The sequence below is a fragment of the Neomonachus schauinslandi genome, chromosome 3 (genome assembly GCF_002201575.2).
Source record: "Neomonachus schauinslandi chromosome 3, ASM220157v2, whole genome shotgun sequence".
Classification (NCBI taxonomy): Eukaryota; Metazoa; Chordata; class Mammalia; order Carnivora; family Phocidae; genus Neomonachus; species Neomonachus schauinslandi.
This window is the reverse complement of record NC_058405.1, coordinates 155,517,251-155,542,058: the sequence shown is the minus strand read 5'-3', so window position 1 is coordinate 155,542,058 and position 24,808 is coordinate 155,517,251. Positions and strand designations below refer to the sequence as shown.

General features: G+C 41.7%; 1 protein-coding gene across 1 annotated transcript in view; it reads left to right on the top strand.

Moving 5' to 3' along the window:
* Nucleotides 1–24,808, top strand: part of ANKRD44 (ankyrin repeat domain 44) — a 313,592-nt gene that overhangs the window by 112,787 nt on the left and 175,997 nt on the right. Inside the window, exon 2 of the mRNA XM_044913694.1 lies at nucleotides 1,917–2,000. Coding sequence (XP_044769629.1) covers nucleotides 1,917–2,000 — 84 coding nt within the window. The remainder of the gene's footprint in view (nucleotides 1–1,916; nucleotides 2,001–24,808) is intronic.

The following is a 24,808-nucleotide window of genomic DNA, read 5'->3' as shown; positions in this document are numbered from 1 at the left end:
GATAGCACTGGGAGACACTGAGGCAGGTGATACTGATGGTTTTACCTTAGGCCAGTGTTCCAAGAGTTAAGTGAGCATTTATTAAAAATAGATTCACAAGTCCCCACCCCAGATAGACTAACTCAGAATCTCCAGGGAAGGGATGTTGGAACATTGTTTTAACAAGCATCTTAGGTGATTCTTATGGTCAGACACGTCTGGGAAACTGCTGTCATCTGATTGCTGACTAGAACTACTGTAAAGGGGGTGCCTGGGTGGTTGGGTCAGTTGAGCGTCTTACTCTTGATTTTGTCTCAGGTCATGATCTCAGGGTCATGAGATTGAGCCCCGCATTGGGCTCCACGCTAGGTGTGGAGCCTACTTAAGATTCTCTCCCTCTGCTCCTCACACTTTTTTTTTTTTTTTTAAGATTTTATTTATTTATTTGACAGAGAAGGACACAGCGAGAGAGGGAACACAAGCAGGGGGGAGTGGGAGAGGGAGAAGCAGACTCCCCGCCGAGCAGGGAGCCCGATGCGGGACTCGATCCAGGGACTCCAGGATCATGACCTGAGCCGAAGGCAGTCGCTTAACCAACTGAGCCACCCAGGCGCCCTGCTCCTCACACTTTATCTCTACCGAAAAAAAAAAAAAAAGAAAGAAAGAAAGAACTACTGTAAAGTATTTCTAGAAGGTGTGAGTGTGTGTTGTATGTGTAATTGCCGAAGTTTTTAAAGTGAAAAAAAATTGTCAAATTCTACATTAGCAATGTTAAGCATTTCTTAATAAAAGTATCTGTTATTTGTGTCAGGTTGGACAGTTACAGAGGGTTTTTCCATGTATTATCTCATTTGTTCCTAATAGTAATCCTATGAGGGCTTGAGCAGCAAAGATCATGTTCACCCCCAGATTACACATGGGAAGTGGGCTCAGCATGTAGCTGGCAAGTGGTGGAGCTGGCTTTGAACAGAGTTCTTCACCATGTGCAGCAAGCCCAACATCAACCCCAGAGCCTACCACTTTTCCTCTTTTACCCGACACTCTGGTCACCAGGTTGATGGCAACATTTCTAAGATACCAGGTTTTTTGCATGTCCACACCTTTGCACACCGTGATCCCTGTGCCCAGAATGCCTTTCCTTCCCTGTTTGCAAACTCATACTCATTCATTAAAGTGCCTTCCATGAAGCTTTTCTAGATATACTCTTCTCCTCACCCTACCTGCCCTCCAAGCAGAGCTAGTTTCTCTTTCGGCTATGTTTCCATTACACTTTATAAATCCTTTTACTGTCTTTTGGGTCTGGGGTAATGTGGGTGAGTTCAATAATAATTGCTACTAGTATCCCCCTTCATGATCCCCACCCCACCATTATACCACTTACTGTGTATGGACAGTGGGATGTAATCACTTCGGAAACACTCAGTGCCTTTAGTGTTGGCTATGGGAAGCGTTTGAGAATGATTTCAAGGGCTTTCCAAACATTGACAAAGAAATGTTCAGGAGGCCAGAAACTTGGCCATTAACATTCTCTAGAAGTGGAATTGTCTGGGGGTACCAGGATACATTGTCTAACGAGAGGTCGGGAACAATGAAGACTGTCTGCTTAAAACTGCAGATTTGGTAATTTCTTTGATGGGAAACTTAAGGGTGCTTCAAGGATGTCTTCAATTATGGGCGATTTTTATGTCATACTCATAGCCCCAGGCTAGATATGACTCTCTGTTATGGCTTTCAAATTGTGTTACAGTTATTTCTTTATGCAAATATTTCCCCCACTAGACCTCTAGTGAGGGTGTGTCTGAGCCACATTCATCTTTGTCTGCCAATTGATAATTGTTGAATAAACTTTTGGGGAACAAATCTTGTAGCCATCTGCATCTGAATACAATCAAATGTATTTAATTATAGTTGTAATTCAAATTCTCCTGTGTTTACAGCCACCACTGGTCCAAGCAATCTTCAGCGGTGATCCAGAGGAGATACGGATGCTCATCCACAAAACAGAAGATGTGAATGCTCTGGTAGGTGATGCTATGTTTTGCCTGCTCAGGCCCTCTTAACCTTTCTGTACCATGGTCCTCTCTGGTGTCTCGTGAAAGCTCTAGACTGCTTCTCAGAATTCTGGGTTTTTTTTGTTTTTTAAAAGATTTTATTTATTTATTTGACAGAGAAAGACACAGCGAGAGAGGGAACACAAACGGGGAGTAGGAGAGGGAGAAGCAGACTCCCTGCCGAGGAGGGAGCCCGATGCGGGACTCGATCCAGGGACTCCAGGATCATGACCTGAGCCGAAGGCAGTCGCTTAACCAACTGAGCCACCCAGGCGCCCAGAATTCTGTTTTTAAATCCACAAAATAAAATATATATGGTTAGAATGGAAATCAATCATATATAAATACAGTTATCAAAATATTAAATATCAAATCTGTGATAGAATAATACATGTGCTTCTCTATTAGCACATTTAAATAGCAAGATACGGCAGAAGATCTAATAATGAGCATAACTGAAGAATAGTGATGAGCATGGTCAATATTTTGTGTTATCTGTGACCACGCTAGTGGGGTAGGAGCAAACCTGTGCTTTCCGCAGGTGACCAAGTGACAGTTACCGGAGACACTACTGAGATTGGCTGCCTACCTTCACAATGGAAGGAAATGTGAAATTCCCATCGGAAGTTAGTAAAAATTAAGATGTACTATTTTTGCACCTAGAACCTCTACCCTACAGTAGGGGTTGACAAATTGTGGTCTGTCACCTGTTTTTGTACAGGCTACCAGCTAAGAAATGGTTTTCATTTTTTTAAATGGCTGGGGAAAAAATGAAAAGAAGAATGATATTTTGTGACACATGACAATTACATGACATTCAGATTTCAATGTCAATAAATGAAATTCCGTTGGAGCTCGGCCATGGCTCCTTTCCTGCTACAGCAGCCGAGTTGAGTGGTAATTAATGACAGACTGTATGTGGCCCAGAAAGCCAAAGATATTTGCTCTCTGGCCCCTTTGGAGGGAAAGTTTTCTGACCTCGGCCCTAGAGTCTCCATGAACCCGGGACCAGTGGGTGAACTCGGCATCCTGTGTGTAGCCTGGAATCATATGTAATACATGTGTGTGCTTGTGGACATGTGTATTTTCTGTGAACGAGTAAAGGCATTTCATCATATTCTTAAAGGGGTGTATGGCCCCTAGAAGATTAAGAACCCCTGGATCAGGAAGTTCTTGAAATAAACAAACCTGCAATGAAGAAAAGTGAAAAGAGTTAGTCAATAATTTACCCTTTGATAGTTTCCTAGCCCTAGATTGAACAAGCAATTATATGCAGTACACGCTACTAATTCTCTTACTGTAAGTCAATTACCTTAATGCTCTAGTCCTTCGGGGAGAGGAGTTGTCTTTGAAATCTCTAGTGTCAGGTAGAAACAACAGAGAGAGTCAAACACATCAGCAGAAGAAGAGCTTTGCCACAGGGAAATGAATTCTGTCTGAGGTGGGATCTCTCTCCGGTGGGCTGAATGCTTTATCCAGGAGAGTCCTTTCGTGCAGCCTTCGTTCTGTGGCAGAGTGCAGGTTGGTGTGGCTTTTTGAAAAAGCTTTTGGCAGCTTCTCCCCAGCTGACACTGAAAACAATGGAGCAGTGTTTTATGATGTTTTTGCAAAGTAAGCACAGATGAGGCCAGGGACAGACTCCTCGAAAAGGCAGTTGGGCATTTGTCCAGAGCCTGTGGGGCCTGAGCTGGGCTTCTGAGAGGAGCCGAGGCAAGCCGGCTGACCTGCCATCACTGGAATTGGCCTCGCCTATTTTGTGGCTGTAGCCCAAGCCCAGGCAAGCCCAAGGCAAAGTTAGTTATTATCTTTTCCTGCTGATTATGAGCAGACAGAACTTTTGTTCAGTCATACATACTGAGAACGATTGCACTGTCCTCTGAATGGCCTTTATTTCTCCTTAGGAAAGTGACAAACGGGGGGCACCTGGGTGGCTCAGTCGTTAAGCGTCTGCCTTTGGCTCAGGTCATGATCTCAGGGTCCTGGGATCGAGCCCCGCATCAGGCTCCCTGCTCAGCGGGGAGTCTGCGTCTCCCTCTCCCTCTGCCTCTCCCCATTGCTCCTACTCTCTCTCTCTCTGTCTCAAATGAATAAATAAAAAAAAAAAAAAAAAAGGAAAGTGACAAATGGTTGCTGGCTGGTACAGGTTAGGAAAGCTTAACTTTAGTTGTAACCTAACTGTATTATTGAATCCGATAGGTTAACCATAGTAACACGTAGACCCCAAATGATAATTGCGCAAACATAGGAGAAGCTTAGTTCTCTTGTGAACAGATTAGAGAGGTGGCTCATTTCCACATAGGGTCCCAGGTATCAACATGTAGCTTCTAAGGCCACCGAAGGGCTTCATCTTCAGTCCAGCCAGCCAGAAGGGGAAAGGGAGCAAGGAAGGAGAGCTTAGGAGGATTTTTATGGATCGTCTTGGAAGTGGCATAATCATTTGCACACACAACCCATTGACCAGAACTTAGTCCCACACCACACCTAACTACAAGGGAGGTTGTGAAATTCATATAGCTGTGTCCCTAAGGATTGGAGAACATGAATAGTTAACAATCTTGGCCACACAAAGTTTTGGTACTGTAGAATTTTTTTTTTTTAAAGATTTTATTTATTTATTTGAGAGAGAGAGAATGAGAGAGAGCACATGAGAGGGGGGAGGGTCAGAGGGAGGAGCAGACTCCCTGCCGAACAGGGAGCCCGACGCGGGACTCGATCCTGGGACTCCAGGATCATGACCTGAGCTGAAGGCAGTCGCCCAACCAACTGAGCCACCCAGGCGCCCAGTACTGTAGAATTTTCGGGAATTTGAGTGTTAACACTTATTTGTCTGTGTAGTGTCCTACTCATTTAAGAGTAATTTGCTGAGTTCAGACCCAGTGTTGGGTGCTAGGGCTACAGCAGTGAGAAGATCGCTCTTTCCCTCGTGGAGCTTGCGAGTTGGCAGAGAAGTCAACAATGAGAAATCATACTGACAGCCATTTTGAAAGGGGAAATGCAGGACACTATTAGGGGCCCAGGTTAATCATGAGGGACTGATGAAGTGATGTGCAAACTGACACCTAAGGGGTGCTGTTGTGGAGTTTGGATGTGTGGGCTTTTGGATACGTCAGCAGGGAGGGGTGGGATAGAGGGAGGAAAAGCAATACATGAAGGAATGCCTGACTTCCTTCTGGTGATGGTGTGGCTCCATGGGGTCCCAGTGCTTTCCTCCGCTCTCTCCTCTGTTGACCCCCCTCTTCCTATCCCCCTCTTCCTTCCCTCAGGTGAGTGTAAAGAACCTCATTTGATTTTCTCCTCTCTTAGCAGGTATGTTGGAGACAGTGAGCTGTTCTCTTAATGTCATGCTTTTCTTTTGTCAGTACTTCTTTGGTCAGTCGTGTTGACTATCTTGCTGGGGGTGGCTTAGGCAGTTTAGGGAAAGTGATGGTTAACTAAGGGCATATGGAGATGGAAGACAAATAAGGATTAGCAATCTAAGTCTGGAGCTTCACTTCAGGAGGGAAGAGAGGCCACCAACCAGTACATTTAAATGTCAAGGAAGGGAAATAAATAATGGAGGAGCCTCCTGTTAATGGGAGGACAATATCTGTCTTCTTCTCTTCTCACCCTTTGCTTTTCTTTATTTACCTATATTTATTTTTCCTTTTTATCCTAGGTTCTGATTTTTTTTTTTTTTTTGCTTTCTTTTTTCTTCCCCACCTTCCTGTGTCTTTTTTTTTTTTTTTTTTAAAGATTTATTTATTTATTTGACAGAGAGACACAGTGAGAGAGGGAACACAAGCAGGGAGAGTGGGAGAGGGAGAAGCAGGCTTCCCACGGAGCAGGGAGCCCGATGCGGGGCTTGATCCCAGGACCCTGAGACCATGACCTGTGCCAAAGGCAGACGCTTAACAAATGAGCCACCCAGGCGCCCCAACCTTCCTGTGTCTTTTGATGGGTTGCTTCTTTTCTTTGATATAAATATCCTTTGATTGGGTGATCCTGATATGGGAAATGATCTCATTTAGCTTTGCCTCTTGGTGTTTTTCCAAGCTTTATTTCCCGCCAGCAGTATTCATGGACCCTATGGATCAAGCGAAGTTTTTCAACCCATTGATATTTATTTTTTTCTCACTTCTCCACTGTTCCCATCCCATCTGCCCTTTTAGACGTATTGTTTCCTCCACTGAGTTGTCCTAATTCTCCTTTCCTTTCTGCTGCCTCTTCTGCCACCTCCCTACCCAGCCAAAGAAACCTCTATCTGCTCTCACCTCCCATAGCTCCTTGTATTTCACGGACTACTTTGCTTGAGCTATTTACTTTTGAGAGACTATGTGCTTGATGACATGGTGGCCATGTCATTCATTCTGTTTTGCTCAGTGGCCCCGTTTAGTCTTTGCAGCACATGTTGAGTGAATGACTAAACCTTGCTTTATTACTTATGTTGAGCCAATTTGTGGTGGCCTATTTTTCATTTCTGCCGACGAGGACACATTGTCCAGTAGTGTCTGGCTTTGTTAGTGTCCCTCAGGTCTCAGTTGTAAGACTGAAAGTTCTCTTTGTAAGATTGAAAATCTATAGGTGGATTTGAGGAGCCACTGAAGAATCAGGAAGGGTACTCTTAGTCTTCCTGTGGTTTCTCTGGCTAGTGGCATGTCAGGGCCTGGAAATGCGGGAAGACAATGTACACTCTGAGAAATCCATTTAAATGGGCCTACATGTGTTTGATAACTAGAAAGATTTTAGAAGGCTTTATCAGACTAACAAATTGAGCTCGAGGTGGAGTATCTGAATTCAAAATGAATGCACAGATCCTGAAAACCAAAATTTGAACTCAATAAAGTCATTTTTGGGAACATGACACCAACAGACAGTTGTACAGCGCCATACTTGAATGGGGACAGAGATAATTAGTGCCTGTCATTGGTGAGTGGTGAAGACAGGGAGGGAACCATTCCATGTGAGAAGGGGCTGAAGAAACTGTTTTAGTTTTAGTTTATGTTTTCGACCTGGGAAGGACAGGAAAACTACCTTAAGTAGTTCAAATGTTGTCAAGTTAAATGGAACTAGACTTACCATTATGTCAGTGGTTGTAAGCTACAGAAAATATTTCCAGCTCAAAATATAAGAAATAGCTTAATAGAGCTGTATAAAGAAGTAATGAGCTGACTTGACAAGTAATAAACTCCCTGGAAGACCACTAGACTGGTGGTTCTAAAGGAGACGAATTGTAGCACATGGGCTACTCTCCTACCCTGCACCCTTACCCAACATTGCTAATGATTTATGACAGTTTTTTTTTTTTTTCTTTGAGTCTTAAAGACCAAAATTTCTTCTTAGGACAGCACTATTAAATTGAGTTGGCTTTTAAATAGAAACCTTCCCATGCCTGGACTAGGTGATGTTTAAAGTCTTTTAACAGCCGTGAAAGATGGCTAGACACTATATCCCCACGATTTACTTATTTTATAACTGGAAGTTTGCACTATTTCTTATAAAAATAGAATATATTTTTTGAATCCACTCAGATGGGTGCAATGTGGCTCTACCTAAAGACCCTTGAGTGATAAATTTAATACCTTCTTTAAATTTTTCTCAGCTTGTTTCTATCTTGTCAAATTCCCTAGAACATTAGGAATACAGACTATATAGCACAGCATTTAGGAAAATTTTAAATGTATTTATTTGAAAGAGAGAGAGAACACGAGCGGGGTGAGGGGCAAAGGGAGAAGCAGACTTCCCACTGAGCAGGGAGTGGAACTCCGGGGCTCAGGGCTCCATCCCAGGACCCTGGGATCATGACCTGAGTCGAAGGCTGATACTTAACAGACTGAGCCACCCAGGCGTCCCTGCACTATTTCTTTTAAAAATAGAATATATTTTTTGAATCTATGCAGAGGGTGCAATATGGCTCTACCTAAAGACCCTTGAGTGATAAATTTAATACCTTCTTTAAATTTTTCTCAGCTTGATCCTATCTTGTCAAATTCCCTAGGACATTAAGAATACAGACTATATAGCACAGCATTAAAAAAATTTTTTTTTAAATTTATTTATTTGAAAGAGAGAGAGAGCATGAGCAGGGGGAGGAGCAGGGGAGAGGGAAAAGCTGACTGCATGCTGAGTAGGAAGCCTGATGCAGGACTCGATCCCAGGACCTGGAGATCATGACCTGAACCGAGGGCAGATGCTTGATTGACTGAGCCACCCAAGCGCCCCTAGCACAGCCTTTTAAGCTTCTAGATTTTTGTGTGTTTTCCCTCACTTACATGTATCTTACTTGATTTTAAAAAATTTTTTTTTCCAGAAAGTATTGATAGGGGCGCCTGGGTGGCTCAGATGGTTGAGCGTCTGCTTTCCACTCAGGTCATGATCCCAGGGTCCTGGGATCAAGTCCCACCTCTGGCTCCTGGTTCAGCAGGGAGCCTGCTTCTCCCTCTGCCTCTCCCTCTGCTCGTGCTCTGTCTCTCTCTCTCTCTGTATCTCTGTGTCTTGAAAAAAAAAGAAAGAAAGTATTGATAATAGGGATAAAAACCTGAGATGTTTTGTTAGCTTAGAGATCTGGGCACTTTCTAAGTTAGACCTAAATCAGAAACTGCTGGGCACAAGGAAGCGCAGGCTGGAGTGGCAAACCCTTGTCCCACAAGTGACAGAAGCGTGCTGACCCATTCCGCTCTCACTGAGTGTTGCTGTGCAGGATTGCAGGCTCGGTGTGGCCCAGACTTCTTACATTTTTAAGAGAAAATACAGGAACTCTCTAAATTGTTATTGGTTCTAAAAAGTGATCCAACATTGTTGAGGCCAACGAAAACCCATCTGTGGGCCCAATCTGGCCTGCAGGCCACCGTTTTGCTAACTGTGGATGAGATCAGCAAATATTCCGCAGTTAAGGTTTCTCTGGCCACCTGTGTCTGGAAATCCAAAGTGTGAAGCCAATGGCCTGGTGTTCTGGAGAGAGCAGTGGTCTGTGTTCTTCAAATGTCGACAGTACTTCTGGCTCACTGGCCTACGGGGAGGCTGGTGGTCCCTTCATAGCTCCAGGAGGGTTGCTTTTTGTCCTGCGGGTAGGTGCCTCTCGCTCAGCACGTGCCTGGCAATACTGTCACATCTCCTGCTCCTTGTTGGACCACTGCCCGGGATGTGGGGCTATGGTTTGGAAGCCATGACCTGTGTCCTGTAGAGAATGATTCATGAACTCCAGACGGCACTGAGCAGGCTGCAGCGATGTGGCCTCACGGCCATTTAAAATGTGTGAAGGCAGGTCTGGTTAGCATCACTCCTGATGATCCTCCAGGGGACGTTCGACAGCGTGAGGCTCCGTTTCTCCAGCACTGGCCTTGGAGGTACAAGAGTCATCCTCCGTGAATGATATATCTTACAAGGGTATGCGATTTGTACCAGCCAGATAATAGAGATAGTTGTTTGGAACTCTGGAAACACTCCAAGTGTAATGTGCTTAGTATTCCTTTGCTGAACGTTGTTACAGCACAAAGAAAAATCTTGCAGTTAAAGATGTACATTGTAAATAGCTTGAGAATGTGACCATCTCTGGGATAAAGGGTTATGGCTCTTTTTTTTTTTTTCCACATTAGATACTACATTTGAGGGGAGGATGTAAATATGAATAAATGAGCTATATTTTTCTTTGAGTCTTCTCAATCTATGTATAAATTCAGTGCAGTTGAATTTGGGGGGGCGGGGGGCGGATAGGACTTTGGTTCCGGAAACTTCATAAAATCTTCTAAACTTCAGTATCTAGAGGAATAGACATGTGAGAAGACTCTTAAAAAAGAAAATCAATGAAGGGATAGTCTCACAAAGTCTATTAAAACAAATTATAAAAGTATAGCTGTTAAAACAGTGTGTTACTGGCACAGGAATAGACAACTAAATTAGTGGAGCAGAGAGTCCAGAATTAGACCCAAGTGTATATGGACAGTTGGTATAAAACAAAGGAAGCCTTGGAAACCACAGGGATGACATGGATTACTTAATAAAGGGTGTCGAGACAAATGGCTGATCAAAAGCTGAACCCTTCCCTAATTTCTTTTTCTTTTCTTTTCTTTTTTTTAAAAAGATTTTATTTATTTATTTGAGAGAGAGAGAGAGAGCACATGAGGGGGGGAGGGTCAGAGGGAGAAGCAGACTCCCCTATGAGCAGGGAGCCCGATGCGGGACTCGATCCTTGGACTTCAGGATCATGACCTGAGCCGAAGGCAGTTGCTTAACCAACTGAGCCACCTAGGCGCCCTTCCCTAATTTCCTATACCAAGATAAATCTAGAGGTAGAAAATAAAAAGATGAAAGTAGTGGAATAAAAAAAGGGGGAAATATTTTTTTCAGTTGTGGGGAAGGGCTTTCTAAGCAGAATAGCAAAGATAAAAATGAAAATGGAAAATGTGGATACCTTTGAATATATAAAAACTGTGAACTTCTGTATATTAAATCATCACCAAAAACAAGATTAAAGGATAAATCAAAGATAGGTACACTATCTGTGAAAAGCATTAATATTCCTAATATAAAAAAAACTTTCAAATTATTTAGAGAAAGATAAACACCTTACTAGAGAAATGGACAAAGGACATACAGAGGACAGTCACCAAGATAAAAATGCAGATAGCCAAAACGTTATATGAAAGGGTGTCCAATCTCAACTTCACCCAAAACCCAAGAGTTCAAATAAAACAGCCCCATGGTGCCCGTCAGAGCAGCAAAAGGGAAAAATAAGATCTCAAGGAGGGTGTAGTTGAAGGGACACTCTGAAGCCTTTTTGGAGAAAGTTTAATTTGTACTCACCTTTGGAGGGTTTGGCAGTCTGTATCCACATTCAGCTGTATACACCCTTTGACACAGCAACACGACTCCTGAGAATATACCTTAAGGGAAATCACTGGACAGCAATATATCTGTTGCTTTGTGTTTTATAATAACAAGAAATTGGAAATTACCAGTACTTTATTTCTTAACTATACTTCAGGACATATATATGTGGCAATATTATGCTATCTTTAAAAGGGGTGGTTTATGTCAATTTTTACTTATTACATATATTTATTGATAGGTAAGATCTTCAAGATATTTTTATGAATGAAACAGCCAGTTGTTAAACAGAGCATGTCATATGCATATATAAATATAAGAAGCAGTCTAGAAGAATATTCTCCAAAAGTTTAATTATAGTTGAACCTGGGTAGTGGGATTTTTGCTTTTTTGTTTATTCCTTCATGTGTTATTGATATTTTTTACATTCAACATCATGTATTATGTTGATAAATGGGAAAAACAAATACATTTATATAACACACACCACACACACACACACACACACACACACACACACGAAAGCCAACAAACTAGCTTGACAACTTGCTCATATTTCATATAAGGGTATGACTTTTTAAATGCGCTTATCCTATTTGTCTGTTTACATAAGTTTAGAGCATACATCAGTGTCATGGTGCTCATTACCCATAGCGACAGACCGAGAGTTGTCCCCATCTCATGTTACATTACAAGGGCCTTTCCTATGGTATTAGTTGGAGCCTGAGGGATGGTGGTAGGAGCTGTTGTCCCTTCGGTAGGGTTCTTTTCTTCTACCATCATGTTTCCCCCTTTTGGAGGAATTTCAGGGAGGACCCCCTGTTTTGATATTGAAGACGGAAAATATATGAGATTCTAGACAGCAGTATTGTAAAACTGCACGTCTTTTTACTTAGCTTTATGAACAACATTTCATTTCATAAATTCTGGGAAAATAATTTTTAAAATAGAAATATAGTTGAGGTATAACATTGTATTAGTTTAAGGTATACAACATAATGATTCAATATTTGTATACATTGCAAAATGATTACCACAATAAGTCTGGTAAACATCTGTTGCCATACACAGTAATAAAATATTTTTTTCCCTAACGATGAGAACTTTTAAGATCTACTTTCCTACCAACTTTCAAATATGCAATACAGTATTATTAGCTATAGTCACCATGCTGTATATCTCCGTGATTTATTTATTTTGTAACTGGAAGTTTGTATTTTTTGATGCCCTTCACCTATTTCGCCTACCCACCCCGCCCCATCTCCTGCCTCTGGCAACCACCAGTCTGTTCTCTTTATCTATGAGGTTGGTTTAGTTTTGTTTTGTTTTTTTATTCCACATATAAGTGAGATCATATAGTATTTGTCTTTCTCTGTCTGACTTATTTCACTTACCATAATGCTCTTAAGGTCCATCCATGTTGTTGCAAATGACAAAATTTCATTCTTTTTTTTATAGTTAAATAATTTTCCATTGTATATATATATATATATATATATATATATATACACACACATAACATTTTCTGTGATCACTCATCCATCAGTGAACATTTGGGTTGTTTTCATATCTTGGCTATTGTAAATAAGGCTGCAATGAACATGGGGTGCATATGTCTTTTTGAGTTAGTGTTTTTGTTTTCATGGGATAAATACCCAGAAGTAAAATTGCTGAATCACATGGTAGTTCTATTTTTATTTTTTTGAGGAACCTATGAACTATTTTCCATAGTGGCTGTAACAATTTACATTCCTACCAACAGTGCATGATGGTTCCCCTTTCTCCACATCCTCGCCAACTCTTGCTATTTCTTACCTTTTTGATAATAACCATTCTGACAGGTGTGAGGTGATCTCTCAATGTGGTTTTGATTTACATTTCCCTGATGATTAGTGATGTTGAGCACATTTTCATGTTCCTGTTGGCCATCTGTATGTCTTCTTTGGAAAAATACCTATTCAGATCCCCTGCCCATTTTTAAATTAGATTGGGGTTTTTTGCTACTGGATTGTATGAGTTCTTTATGTATTTTGTATATTAACCCCTTAACAGATATATGATTTGCACATATTTTCTCTCATTCAGTAAGTAGCCTTTTCTTTTTTCTTTTTTTTATTATCATGTTCAATTAGCCAGCCATCATTAGTTTTTGATGTAGTGTTCAACGGTTCATTACTTGTGTGTAACACCCAGTGCTAGTAACCACACGTGCTTTTTCTTTCTTTTTTTTTTTGATGCTTTCTTTTGTTGTGCGGAAGCTCTGTAGTTTGACGTAGACCTGCTTGTTTATTTTTGCTTTTGTTGTGTTTGCCTTTGGTGTCAGATTCAAAAAGTCATTGCCAAAGCCAATGTCAAGGAGCTTACCACTTATGTTTCCTTCTAGGATTTGTATGGCTCAGGTCTTACATTTAAGTCTTTAATCTATTTTGAGTTCATTTTTGTGTGTGGTGCAAGATAGTCATCCAGTTTCATTCTTTTGCATGTGCCTGTCTAGTTTTCCCAACACATTTATTGAAGAGACTGTCTCTTCCCCATCATATATTCTTGATTTTGTCGTTGTAAATTAATTGACCATATACATGTGGGTTTATTTCTGGGCTCTCTCTTCTGTTCCATTGATCTATGTGCCTGTTTTAGGCCAATACTGTACTGTTTTGAATACTATAGCTCTTTAGTATAATTTGAAATTAGGGAGTGTGAAACCTCCAAGTTTGTCCTTCTTTCTTGAGATTGTGTTGGCTATTTGGGCTCAAAAAATAATTTTTGATCATTAGTTTCAGTTAGGATAAAAATCGAGTACAAGTTTCCAGACACTTCTTGATTTTCTTTTCTAATTTCTTTTACATTGAGAATATACTCGTAATCAGAAAAAATTTTAAAGCTTTGTGGAAAAGAAAAAAAAAAACTGTGGAAAAGATAACTCATATTTTAAAAATGAATCAGAGATGATCACATACTCAGATTATTCTTAAAAGACATGCTTAAATTAAAAGGATATAAGGTATATTTTAGTTTGATTAGCTGTGCTGGCCCTGATTTTTACCAAGGATATTTCTTTCTGTTTCAGATGTTAAATAACCGTATAATTATGACGGCCAGAGGACTTTCCAACTGTAGTTTTATAGACATATTATGATTACAACTGATCTTAAAAGAAAAGAAAGAAATACAAAGAGCTTAAATGTAGATGTTACTCAGTGAGGGTAGAAGCCTGGGGGAGGGGGTGGGGTTTTTCTCAGGGAGGTTGCATGGCTGGTTATAGTCACGTCACTTGCCAACTTTCTGCTTAAAAGGATGTTCCTGGCAGTTGGTCTAGGACAGTTATGGGTACTTGCTGTGTACTTTCTAAAGTCATCGGGAGGTAATACAGGCTACCTTCTCCCTCTCCTTTAGTCTCCCTTCTTCAACACCTCCCTGGCTTTCCCTACCCACACATGCACAGATTGGCTTTCTGATATAACCCCTTCACAACCAAACCTGGTATGTCCCTGCTTCATATATTTTATTTGTTGGCACATAATATGTATCAGTCACACTAAAATGCATGCATGGAGGGAAAAGAACACTGGGCTAACCTCAGAGGCAGAAGCCTCTTCATCTACTCTGACCTCACTTCCCTGTCTGTACAATGGCCATCATTACACACTTTTTATAAGGTTACAGCTAGGGAAATGAAATGGTGTATGTATATCTGTTAGGATTAGATTTGGCTGCATTTGACAAAAAACCGGGAACAGTAAAATAGTAGCTTTTAATAAAATAGAAGTTTATTTTACTACAAAACAGAGGTTCATTTATTTCCTATATACAAGTCTAGAGACAGGCTGTCCAGGACTAGCATGATACTTTGTGGTTATAGGAGCCAGTCCTTATCTCCTTTTGTGCTGCCGTTCTTGGCAGGTGGCTTCTACCTCATTGCCCAGAATGACCACCTGAGTTCTAGCCATCACATCCAAATTCCAGCTAGGAGGAAGGAGGATGGTGGAAGAGGGGGTGTGCCCCCTTTCTCTAAGGATACTTCCACTGAGGATTGCTTACATATTGTACAGAACCATATCAGATGGCCATGTACTCAGCTCAAAAGCAGCATTTATTATGAAAGAAAGATGTGGGGGCAAATCAGCAGTCTTTGCCACGGTATATAAAAGACTTTTGTGACCTAGGAAATGCTTCAAGTACAAAACAAATTTATGTAAATTGCCATGAAGCAACCTCACGTTCATTCACCCATTCACCAAGTGTTTATTAACTATTTACTGGAGACGTGGCATGAGGACTGGCACCCCATCCACTTCCTCATATATTTCTTAGTCAATTTATGTTGTCTCCAAAAAAAAAAGGGTTTGAGGGATTCACGTAGCTGTGATTTTCCCCCACTTTGCCGAGCATGTGGGAACAGGACTTCGCTAAGGTACTATATCCCTTTCTTTGGGAGGAGGGAAACAGAAGCGTGACATTGGACCATGTAATAAATGGCAGCTCTCTAGCTCATCAATATAGACTGCGTGTTTTTCCCTCCAGCTCATAGAGATCCTGTCTTTTGTCATCAGTGCTTCATGTTGATTTATATCTTGTGTCCTCACTTACTTTGGATAGATGCCTTTTTCCCTATTTAAAGCACATGTGCTGGATTAGCTCTTCATCTTCTGCCCTCTTCCTTTCACATAGGGAACACTGTGTTTGAACAGGCATGTCTTTTATTTGGGAAGCAAAGATATAAATAGATAGATGGATAGAGAGATCCATCAGTGGGTGGGTGGACGGATAGATGGATAAATACAGATAAGCAAGCAAGCATGCATAACCTAATCATCAGGCAGCGTTGTCCCTTACCGGCTGTTTCTCAGGGGGGCCCCAGAATGTGCAGGACCTCTAAGAAAATAGGATCTACAGTCCCAGGCTCAAGATACTCCATTTGGAAGGAATTCAGAGATGTCTAATATCCTTCATTCTAGTTTTTCAGGAATTGATGGTAGTGGGCTTTCTTTTTTTCATCTTGTTTTATTATGAAAATGTTCAAAGAGTCAGAAAACAGCCACAAACCCACCACCGAGATGGAACAAACGTTAACACTTTGCCGTATTTACTTAGTAAAAAACACAAAATGAAATTTTATCGATGTAGAGCTTTTCTCCCACATAAATACATGGTCCTTGGGTCATTCATGTCTTTACATAAATCCCACCTTATCTGGGACACTGTCCCCAGACTTCCTATGTAAAACCACCCCTTCTATCAGCCTCCAACCTCTGCTTGCTAGCAGTTTTCCCTGCTTGACATATGTAGTGTATTTATTTGCTTGTCTTCTGTCTGTCTCTCTCCATGGGCATGTCAGCCTGTGCGAGAACTGGATGTGGCTTTGTTCCGGATGAATCACCTGCGTGTCCAGCAGGGCTGGTGCAAACGAGAAGCCAGTGAACAGAACTCAAGCCTCTTTTAGGCTTCCTGACCCATCACCTCCCTCCCTGCTTCTCTCCCCTGGGGGAACCACTGTCTTGAAGTTTTATATATCTTCCCCATCCTTGTCTTTATGTAATCTAATTTTATTTATCTCTATGTGTGCGCATTGTGTATACATACTCCAGAACAATAGATGGTGTTGTGCATCTTTAAAAAATATTACATATGCAAACTATTTATATCCTCTGTCACTTGCTTTTTCTCACTCAACATTATGTGTTTGAGATTTATCTATGTGGATACATGAACATTTACTTCATATATTTCATATTCCTACAATATTCCTTTTAGGATTTTATCCCAGTGGGTCTATTTTTGGCCAGAGCCTTTTGTTTTTTAGTTGTTTTTAAAGATTTTATTTATTTATTTTAGAGAAAGAGAGAGCACCCAAGAGCAGAGGGGGAGGGAGACGGACAAGCAGACTTTGCACAGAGCACGGAGCCTGACCCGGGGCTGGATCCCACAACCCTGAGATCTTGACCCAAGCTAAAACCAAGAGTTGGTTACCCAGCTGACTGAGCTACCCAGGCGCCCCTTGGCCAGAGCCTTTTAATATCAAGATATCACCTTTCTTTTGTCAGGGACTCTCTGAGTTTGACCTGTGGTAACAATTGTATCAATTCTAGAAATGGGTTAGAAAATGGATAATATGGTGAATTTTATGTGTATTTTACCATAATTAAAATATTTAAAAACTTATACCAAATTGTATACTTGGGGAAAAAATAAGTTAGAAGGGGAACCAAGTAAGTGTGTTCAATAAGAATTGTACTCTTTGTAAAAATAAAATCACTGTAAATGGTATTTTTAGAGAGTGAATTTTACTCAGCACCATTGAATATGTTTATTTATACAATTCTTTTTCAAGGAATTATGATTTCGTTCTTGGTACTTTTAGATAGAGGGAGAGAGAGAGAGAGATGGGGAGGGGCAGAGGGAGAGGGAGAGAGAGAGAGAATCCCAAACTGAGCATGGAGCCAGATGCAGGGCTCCATCTCACAACCCTGAGATCATGACCTGAGCTGAAATCAAGAGTCGGACGCTTAACCTACTGAGCCACCCAGGCACCCCTCGATCTTAGTACTTTAGAAAATAGATTTCCCTCAAAGAAGACAAACAGATGGCCAGCAGGTACATGAAAAGGTGCTCAACACCACTAATCATCAGGGGGATACAAATGAAAACAATGAGCTATCACCTCATACCTGTTAGAATGGCTAATATTAAAAAGACAAGTTGGTGCAGCCACTGTGGAAAAGAGTATGGAGGCTCCTCAAAAAGTTAAATATAGCACTACCCTATGATCCAGCAATCCCACTTTTGGGCATATTTCCAAAAGAAATGAAATCATCATCTTGAAGAGATATCTGCATTCTTAAGTTCATAGCAGCATTATTAACAGTAGCCAAGGTGTGGAAACAAACTAGCTGTCTGTGGATGGATGAATGGATAAAGAAAACGTGATACACATGCGCGCACACACACACACACACACACACACACTGGAATATTATTCAGCTAAATATTATTCAGTTAAGAAAGAGGGAAGTCCTGTCATTTGCAACAACATGGATGAACCTGTGGGATTTTATGCTAAATGAAAAAAATAAATAGACCGAGAAAGACAAACTTTGCATGGTATCACTTATATGTGGAATCTAAAAATGAATGAATGAATGAATGAATGCAAATATGTGAGGTGATAGATGTGTTATGTCCATGGCGGGAATCTTTCCACAGTGTATGTATCTATCAAATCATGTTGTACACTTTAAATATCTTAACAATTTGTCAGTTATATCTTAATAAAGCTAGGGAAAAAAAGAAAATAGAATTCCCTCAGATGAATCACATATTTCAATATATAGTCCCCCCATATTAGTAAAGCTTTAGTGGCTTTTCTTTCAAGGAGGGAAAACTAGAGAACAAATATGTCAAGTTGCTCTACAGTAGTATTTAGAATTCTTGGTTTTCCTTTTTTAAGGTTGTTTTATTTTATTATTTTATTTTTTAAAAATTTATTTATTTATTTGTCAGAGAGAGAGAGAGAGAGCACAAGCAGAGAGAGCTGAAGGCAGAGGGAGAAGCAGGCTTCCTGCTGAGCAGGGAGCCCGATGCAGGGCTCAATCCCAGGACCCTGGGATCATGACCTGAGCGGAAGGCAGCCGCATAACTGACTCAGCCACCCAGGTGTCCCAGAATTCTTGTTTTTTGACAAGATTCTAGAAGTCAGAGAAGTCCATTTTTGCTATAACATTACAATCTGACTCTAGATAAGGTACAGAATAACTTCAGTGCCTGGCTTTTCTTTAGTACACATTTGAGTATCCTCCTTCTGAGCTTCCTATTAAAAGAATACTTGTTAGAGGACAAGGTTTTATTTAAAAAGCATTTTGTAGATTTTGTAGATATAATTGAAAAAGTTAGGAAAGATCTTACCATCTGTAATTTTGAATAATGACTCAGTAGTCCTTGGCTAAATGCGAAATTGTTCTAGAAAGATCACATGATTGACCCTGTTTTGCATTTTGCTCATAAAAATCCTTCGGGGCTATGAATGAATATCTTGTTTCTAGAGATGTAGTCAGACTTTAGTTAGCTATTTAGCAATTTCAAAACAGGTCTTGTTATGCATTTCCTAAATTTCATTGGTAATTTCCTTGAGCCCTAGCAAACTTGAATATTTAAAGACAATATTTAACACACAAGTGTCAGTTAAATTAACTATCAGAGTATGGTTTTCTCTCTTCTTCTATTCAATCAGCAGACGTTTACTGAGCATCTACCACATTCCTGGCATTGTGCCAGGGGCTGAGACTATCAAAGGAATAGGACAGTGTTCCTGCCCTCCTGGGTTGTAGAATCAGGTGGTTGAGACAGATATTTAACCGAGCTGTCAAAGGAAATGATCAGTGCTACAATTGAAGTAGAAATGTTCCGTCACTGCACACTCCCCATGTGGCCAGGACTCTTAGTGCAATAGATTGACCAACCCTTGACAACAGTGTCAGGAAGTGCAGGGATAGGTGTTGGGGTGGGGATGGTGGGAGAACTGTTAAGCCCACCTACCATCTTTATCAACTTCTTTTTCCAAGCTACTACCGGTAACGATAATGATGGTAATTTATTATTTGGGCAATTGATCTTTTCTCAGTCTTATATAAAATATGACTAAAAAGATGTTTAGAAACTTTTAATTTTATTGAATTAAAAAACAGACTTTATTTCTTAGAGCAGTTTTAGGTTCACAGCAAAATTGAGAGGAAGGGGGACACCTGGGTGGCTCAGTCAGTTAGGCGTCTGCCTTTGGCTCAGGTCATGATCTCAGGGTCCTGGGATCGAGCCCCACGTCAGGCTCCTTGCTCAGCGAGGAGCCTGCTTCTCCCTCTGCGTGCTTCTCCGCTCTCCCTGCTTGTGCTCTCTCTCTTTCTCTCTGTCAAATAAATAAATAAAATCTTAAAAAAAAATTGAGAGGAAGGTACCCTTCTATCCCCCACCCCCACACATGCATGGCCTCCCCCGTTATCAACATCCCCCAACAGAGTGGGACATATTACAGTTCATGAACCTGCATTTTCACATCTACACACCATTTCCACCCCAAAGTCCATAGTTTACATTAGGATTTACTCTGGTGTTGTACATTCTATGGGTTTCGACAAATGTACAAGGACATGTAACCACCATCATAGTATCATGCGGAATAGTTTCACTGCCTTAAAAGCCCTCTGTGCTCTGCCTATTCACCCCTTCCTCCCCTGTTTTATTGAATTTTACATATAACCTAAGCAAGAAGAGTTTTGAAGCTCAAAAGCAGCTCCAACTAGACTGCCTGCCAGAGCCCTCCAAACACATTCTGGAATTACTGCTGACGGTGTTAGCCCCTTTGGTCATCCATGCTACTATTTGAGAGCTGCTGTATTTAGCACAAATGCCCAAAGTTGATGTCAGGATCTGTGGCATTAAATCCTACATTTTAAAACCAAGGAGTGGGGTGGATGTGTTCATGGCCAACTTGTTGGTCACCATCCTCCCTCCCTCATCACACATTGACCGCATTCGTCTTTACAGAAAAGTTGGAAGTCCCCAGACAAAACCACCTGTGTACTCCTGTGGGTTGGGGGTTTTCTGTGCTCCAGATGTCTGATTACAATACAAACAGACCTATTTGCTTTTCGGGAAGCAAATGTTTTCTGTGTTCAGCTGAGCTTGTAAAATTTCATTAAGAAGCTAATCATTTGCCCTGATTAAGTAAACACTGGATGTTTGGCATGAATATTTTAACTTGCTATTTCCAAGCTGGCTCAGGCTCCTCGAGGTTACTGATTGTCAGCTGGGACCAATAATTTTTCGGTCACCTGTGCAGTTTTCCATTCTATCATCGCAGATTGCCCTCCCCATCCCCATTCAACTGGGGAAGAAAACCAAGGCTCTCCCTGAGCCCCAGCCATGAAGCTGGTCCTCTACTGCTCATTAGAGGACTTTTCTCTCACAGTCTAACCAGTGAATCTCATAGCTGCCGGCTCCTGTGCAGAGCAAGAGACTAAATTCTGCGTCTTTTTCTAATTCAACTTGAGATTGCCACCATTTTCCATCCTTCCACGTTTGCTTTTATAAACATTTTTTGGCTTTAACAAAGATCGGAGTTTTTCTTAGTGACATTAAGTATATGTCTATGAATATGTACTTAATATTAAGCATTTATTTTCAAACCTGGGAAAGAGCAAAAGAGATAAAGATGCACAAAGCTTAAAACAGTTGCTGACAGTGACTCAGACATTATTAATATTGTTGTAGGCATGATGAACTGGAATGGTGGTAGAAAGGTTTTCTCTGGGGAAGAATACATTAGATACAGTTTTCCAAAGTGTGTTTCTCAGAGCCTCAAACAAATCTGGCAAGTGTTTAGAAGGGGAAAAAAGAGGGTTTGTGGCTAAATAAAACTGGGAAGTACTCCTCCTGCAAAATTCCTTGTGTTTTAGTGATTTACAGTACGCATTGCCATATTAAAGGCTGTGAGAATTTCTGCCGTAAGGAAATTTGTTCAACTTTCCTTTTTTTTTTTTTTAGAATTTATTTATTTGAGAGAGAGAGAGAGAGCGAGCATGCAGGGGGAGGGGCAGAGGAAGAGGGAGAGGGTGGGAGAATCTCAAGCAGACCGTGCTAAGCCAGAGCCCAACGCTGAGCTCAACATGGGGCTTGATCTCACAACCCCAAGATCACGACCCGAGCCAAAATCAAGAGTTGGATGCCTAACCAGCTACGTCATCCAGGCACCCCCATTTAACTTTCTTGAACAAAGTGTTTTGCAAAGTCATTTGGCTACAAATGCCTACTTTTTTGTTTCCTTGATTTTAATCTATCACGTGGAAATGACCTTCAAAACCAGTAGAACACACTCGTACTTTGTTGTAGAATGAGAATCTCTGGGATAGTCTAGGGCAGTGGTTCTTGAACCTGCGTGTGCATCAGAATCCTGGAGGGCTTGTTAAAATACAGGTCGCTGGGTCTTACCCCCAGAGTTTCTGATTTAAGAAGTCCAGGGTGGGCTGAGAATCTGTATTTCTAATGAGTTCCCAGGGGATGCTGCTGCCGCCGGTGGGGCCCACACTTTGAGAACAGCTCGTCTGTGGTCAAGCTGGAAGGAAGACAGAAGTTCCAGGGGGTGGCAATGGTACTACAGAGGTGCTGCTCGACAATGTGCAGGTTCATGTGCTCCTGTGGTCTCTACTGACTGAGCCTGCTGTGTTTCAGGCACCGTGCGAGATGCTGAGGGTGCATGCACGGGTGGTGGACGCAGGCCTGGTCTTTGCCTTCAGGAGCTTACAGGGTAGTGGGAAGGCAGGCAGTAAACAGGCACAGGAAATGAGTCAGTTGGTCCAGATAAATTGGGAAGACCCCTGCGAAGGAGGCCTGTAGTGTGCTTTGATACCGAACAAAGGTTGGTCTGGAAAAATCTCTGGGAGGTGGCAGTGACATTGAAGCTGAGAAAGGCCGTGAAAAACTGGGGGGCCCTGAGATGTTGAGGTTAATGATTTAGCCAGGATAGAGACATGTGTGAAGGCCCTGATGGGGTAGGGGAGAGTGGCAAGTTCCCGGAGCCAAAAGAAGGCCGGTGTGGCTGGAGGCCAGTTAGCAAGAGAGAAAGGGCAAGAAAGGGAGGTCCGAGAGGAGACAAGGAAGGGCCAGGTCAGCAGAGCTCAGTGACGGAGTTTAGGTTTCATCCCAAGTGCAGAAGGCTCCGGTGAGCATTTAAAGTTGTGTTGTGTGAAGGCAGGGGTGTGAGGGGGAAGAGCGGATGCTGGGAGAGCAGCAGGAAGACGGTGGCTGGCCTCAGGGTAGAAATGGGGCTGTGGCTTGGCCAGGGTTGCTGTGTACTCATGGGCTCTAGGGGGCGCCACTCACATGGGTTGCTTGTATCTACCAGAGGTGGAGACACCTGGATGGCTTCCTGGTATATTACAGAGGTGGATTATACAGGATTTGATGATGGATCAGATGTGAGGCTTAACGAAGAGAGGGGTGCCGAGAACGACTCCTGGGCTTCTGGCCTGAGCAACAGACAAGAGAGGAGGAAGAGCGCGAAGAGATGGAGGAGGTGCCACTTCATCTCTGAGAGAGGGCCCAGAGCAAAGGGTTACTTTTCAGGAGACTGTGAAATGACCGTGGACACTGTTATTCTGCAAACACAGTAATTGGCCTTTTGCTGGCACACAAAAGAAATGATGTTGGGGTTTGAGGAGTGTTCTTATTAGAGAGTTGCCCTATATATCACAGATCAATGGCTGCCTGGTTGCCCTGAATTAGAAAACAAATAAGGCCATTTAACACTAAACATAATGTTGTCTTTCTCTAATAATTCAGAGAGCACTTCAGAATCTCACAGAGACCTTTAGCGTTGTGTGAAACAAACCACACCACAATTTACTGGTGAAAACAGCCATTTTATTATGCTCATGGATTTTGTGGGTTAGGGATTAAGACAGGGCATAGCAGGATAGCTTGCCTGTGTTCCATGATGTCTGGGCTCCGCTGGAAAGACTCGTCAGCTGGGGGGACTTGACGCATGGGGGCGGGAGTCGTCTGGAGAGGTCTTCACTCCCATGCCTGGCGGGTGATGCTGGCTGTCAGCCTGCGCACCTCCACATGGCCTCTCCGCCGGGCGCGGGCCCTTCTTCACGGGACAGCGCCTACAGGCCAGTTGAACTTCTGACATGGCAGCTTAGGGCTCTAAAAGCAAGTCATCGTTGCAAAGATCTTGAATCTCTAAATTATCTGGGACAGGTAGCTGAGTCCGTGTTCTGCTTAATAGAATGCTAGATCAGAAAGGGATTGCTGTGCTCAGCGTGCTGCCTCAGGGATAATCGGATTCAGGGAAGAAGAGTCTGGTAAAAGGGAAGAGCTAGATGTTTTGCATTAAACCAGATGACAAGGATATTCTTACTTTGGCTGTGAGCCAGTCATGTGGTAAACAAGTTTTTTTCCACTCTCTTCCACTTGCCCAGCCCTGAGAGGTGAAGCCACAAAGCAGAGTTCCTGCTTACTGGATAATAAAAGGATGTTTATAAACTAGGACATAATAAGGACAGGTTTGAGTTATTTAAACATTACATGGACACAGATTTCCCAAGACCTCTACTCTTAGGTCCATTCTGATGGGCTTCATCCATCAGCTAGCAATGCACAGTGCTGCATTATTATTCTTGATTTGGGTTTTGGGTAGCCTCCGATGATTGTAACACACCGTCTAAGTTAGATGCTGTAGCCCGAAGATAAGATCCTGGATCTAAGGCAGCAGATTTCAAAAAGGAAAGTATAGGCATCCCAGGAAGTGCGCAAGATGATTCAGTGGGGACAGTAGAATACCTACTTTTTTGTTGTTGTTGTTGTTCATCTGACCCTATGCGGGGCTTGAATTCACAACCCCGAGATCCAGACCTGAGTTGAGATCAAGAGTCAGATGCTCAACTGACTGAGCCAGCCAGGCGCCTTGAATACCTACTTCTATCTCTTAAAAAATTTTTAATATATATTTTTGTGTGCATCTTATAGAATATTAAATCTAATAAAATAGTAGTGAGTTTATAAAATTTATGAATGACTAGTTAAGTAAGTAATTTTGTTTGTGCTCAAAAAGTTGCTTTTTTCATTGATGGGGTGTTTATCCCTTATAGCTAATAGTATTGAAACTTTCTTATGCATGCAAATCACCTGGAGAAACTTTATTTTTCTCTGCCCCGTGCAAGAGAGTTTAGAATTTGGGGAATTGGTTCACACTATCTGAGCTCACAGGAGACTGATTTATAAACCAAAATGCCAAATTTATAATTTTCTGATAGCTTGAAAACCAGACTTATCATTTATACATATTAGGCTTTTTTTTTTTTTTTTGGACAAAGTAATTTCTCTGAGGATGTGAAATATCAGACAAAAGGCTTGATGAACCTTAAACTAGAAAGAAAATTTGGGATTCCTAAAGGCTATTTGCAAGAAGCCAATGCAGCGTAGTAGTGGGT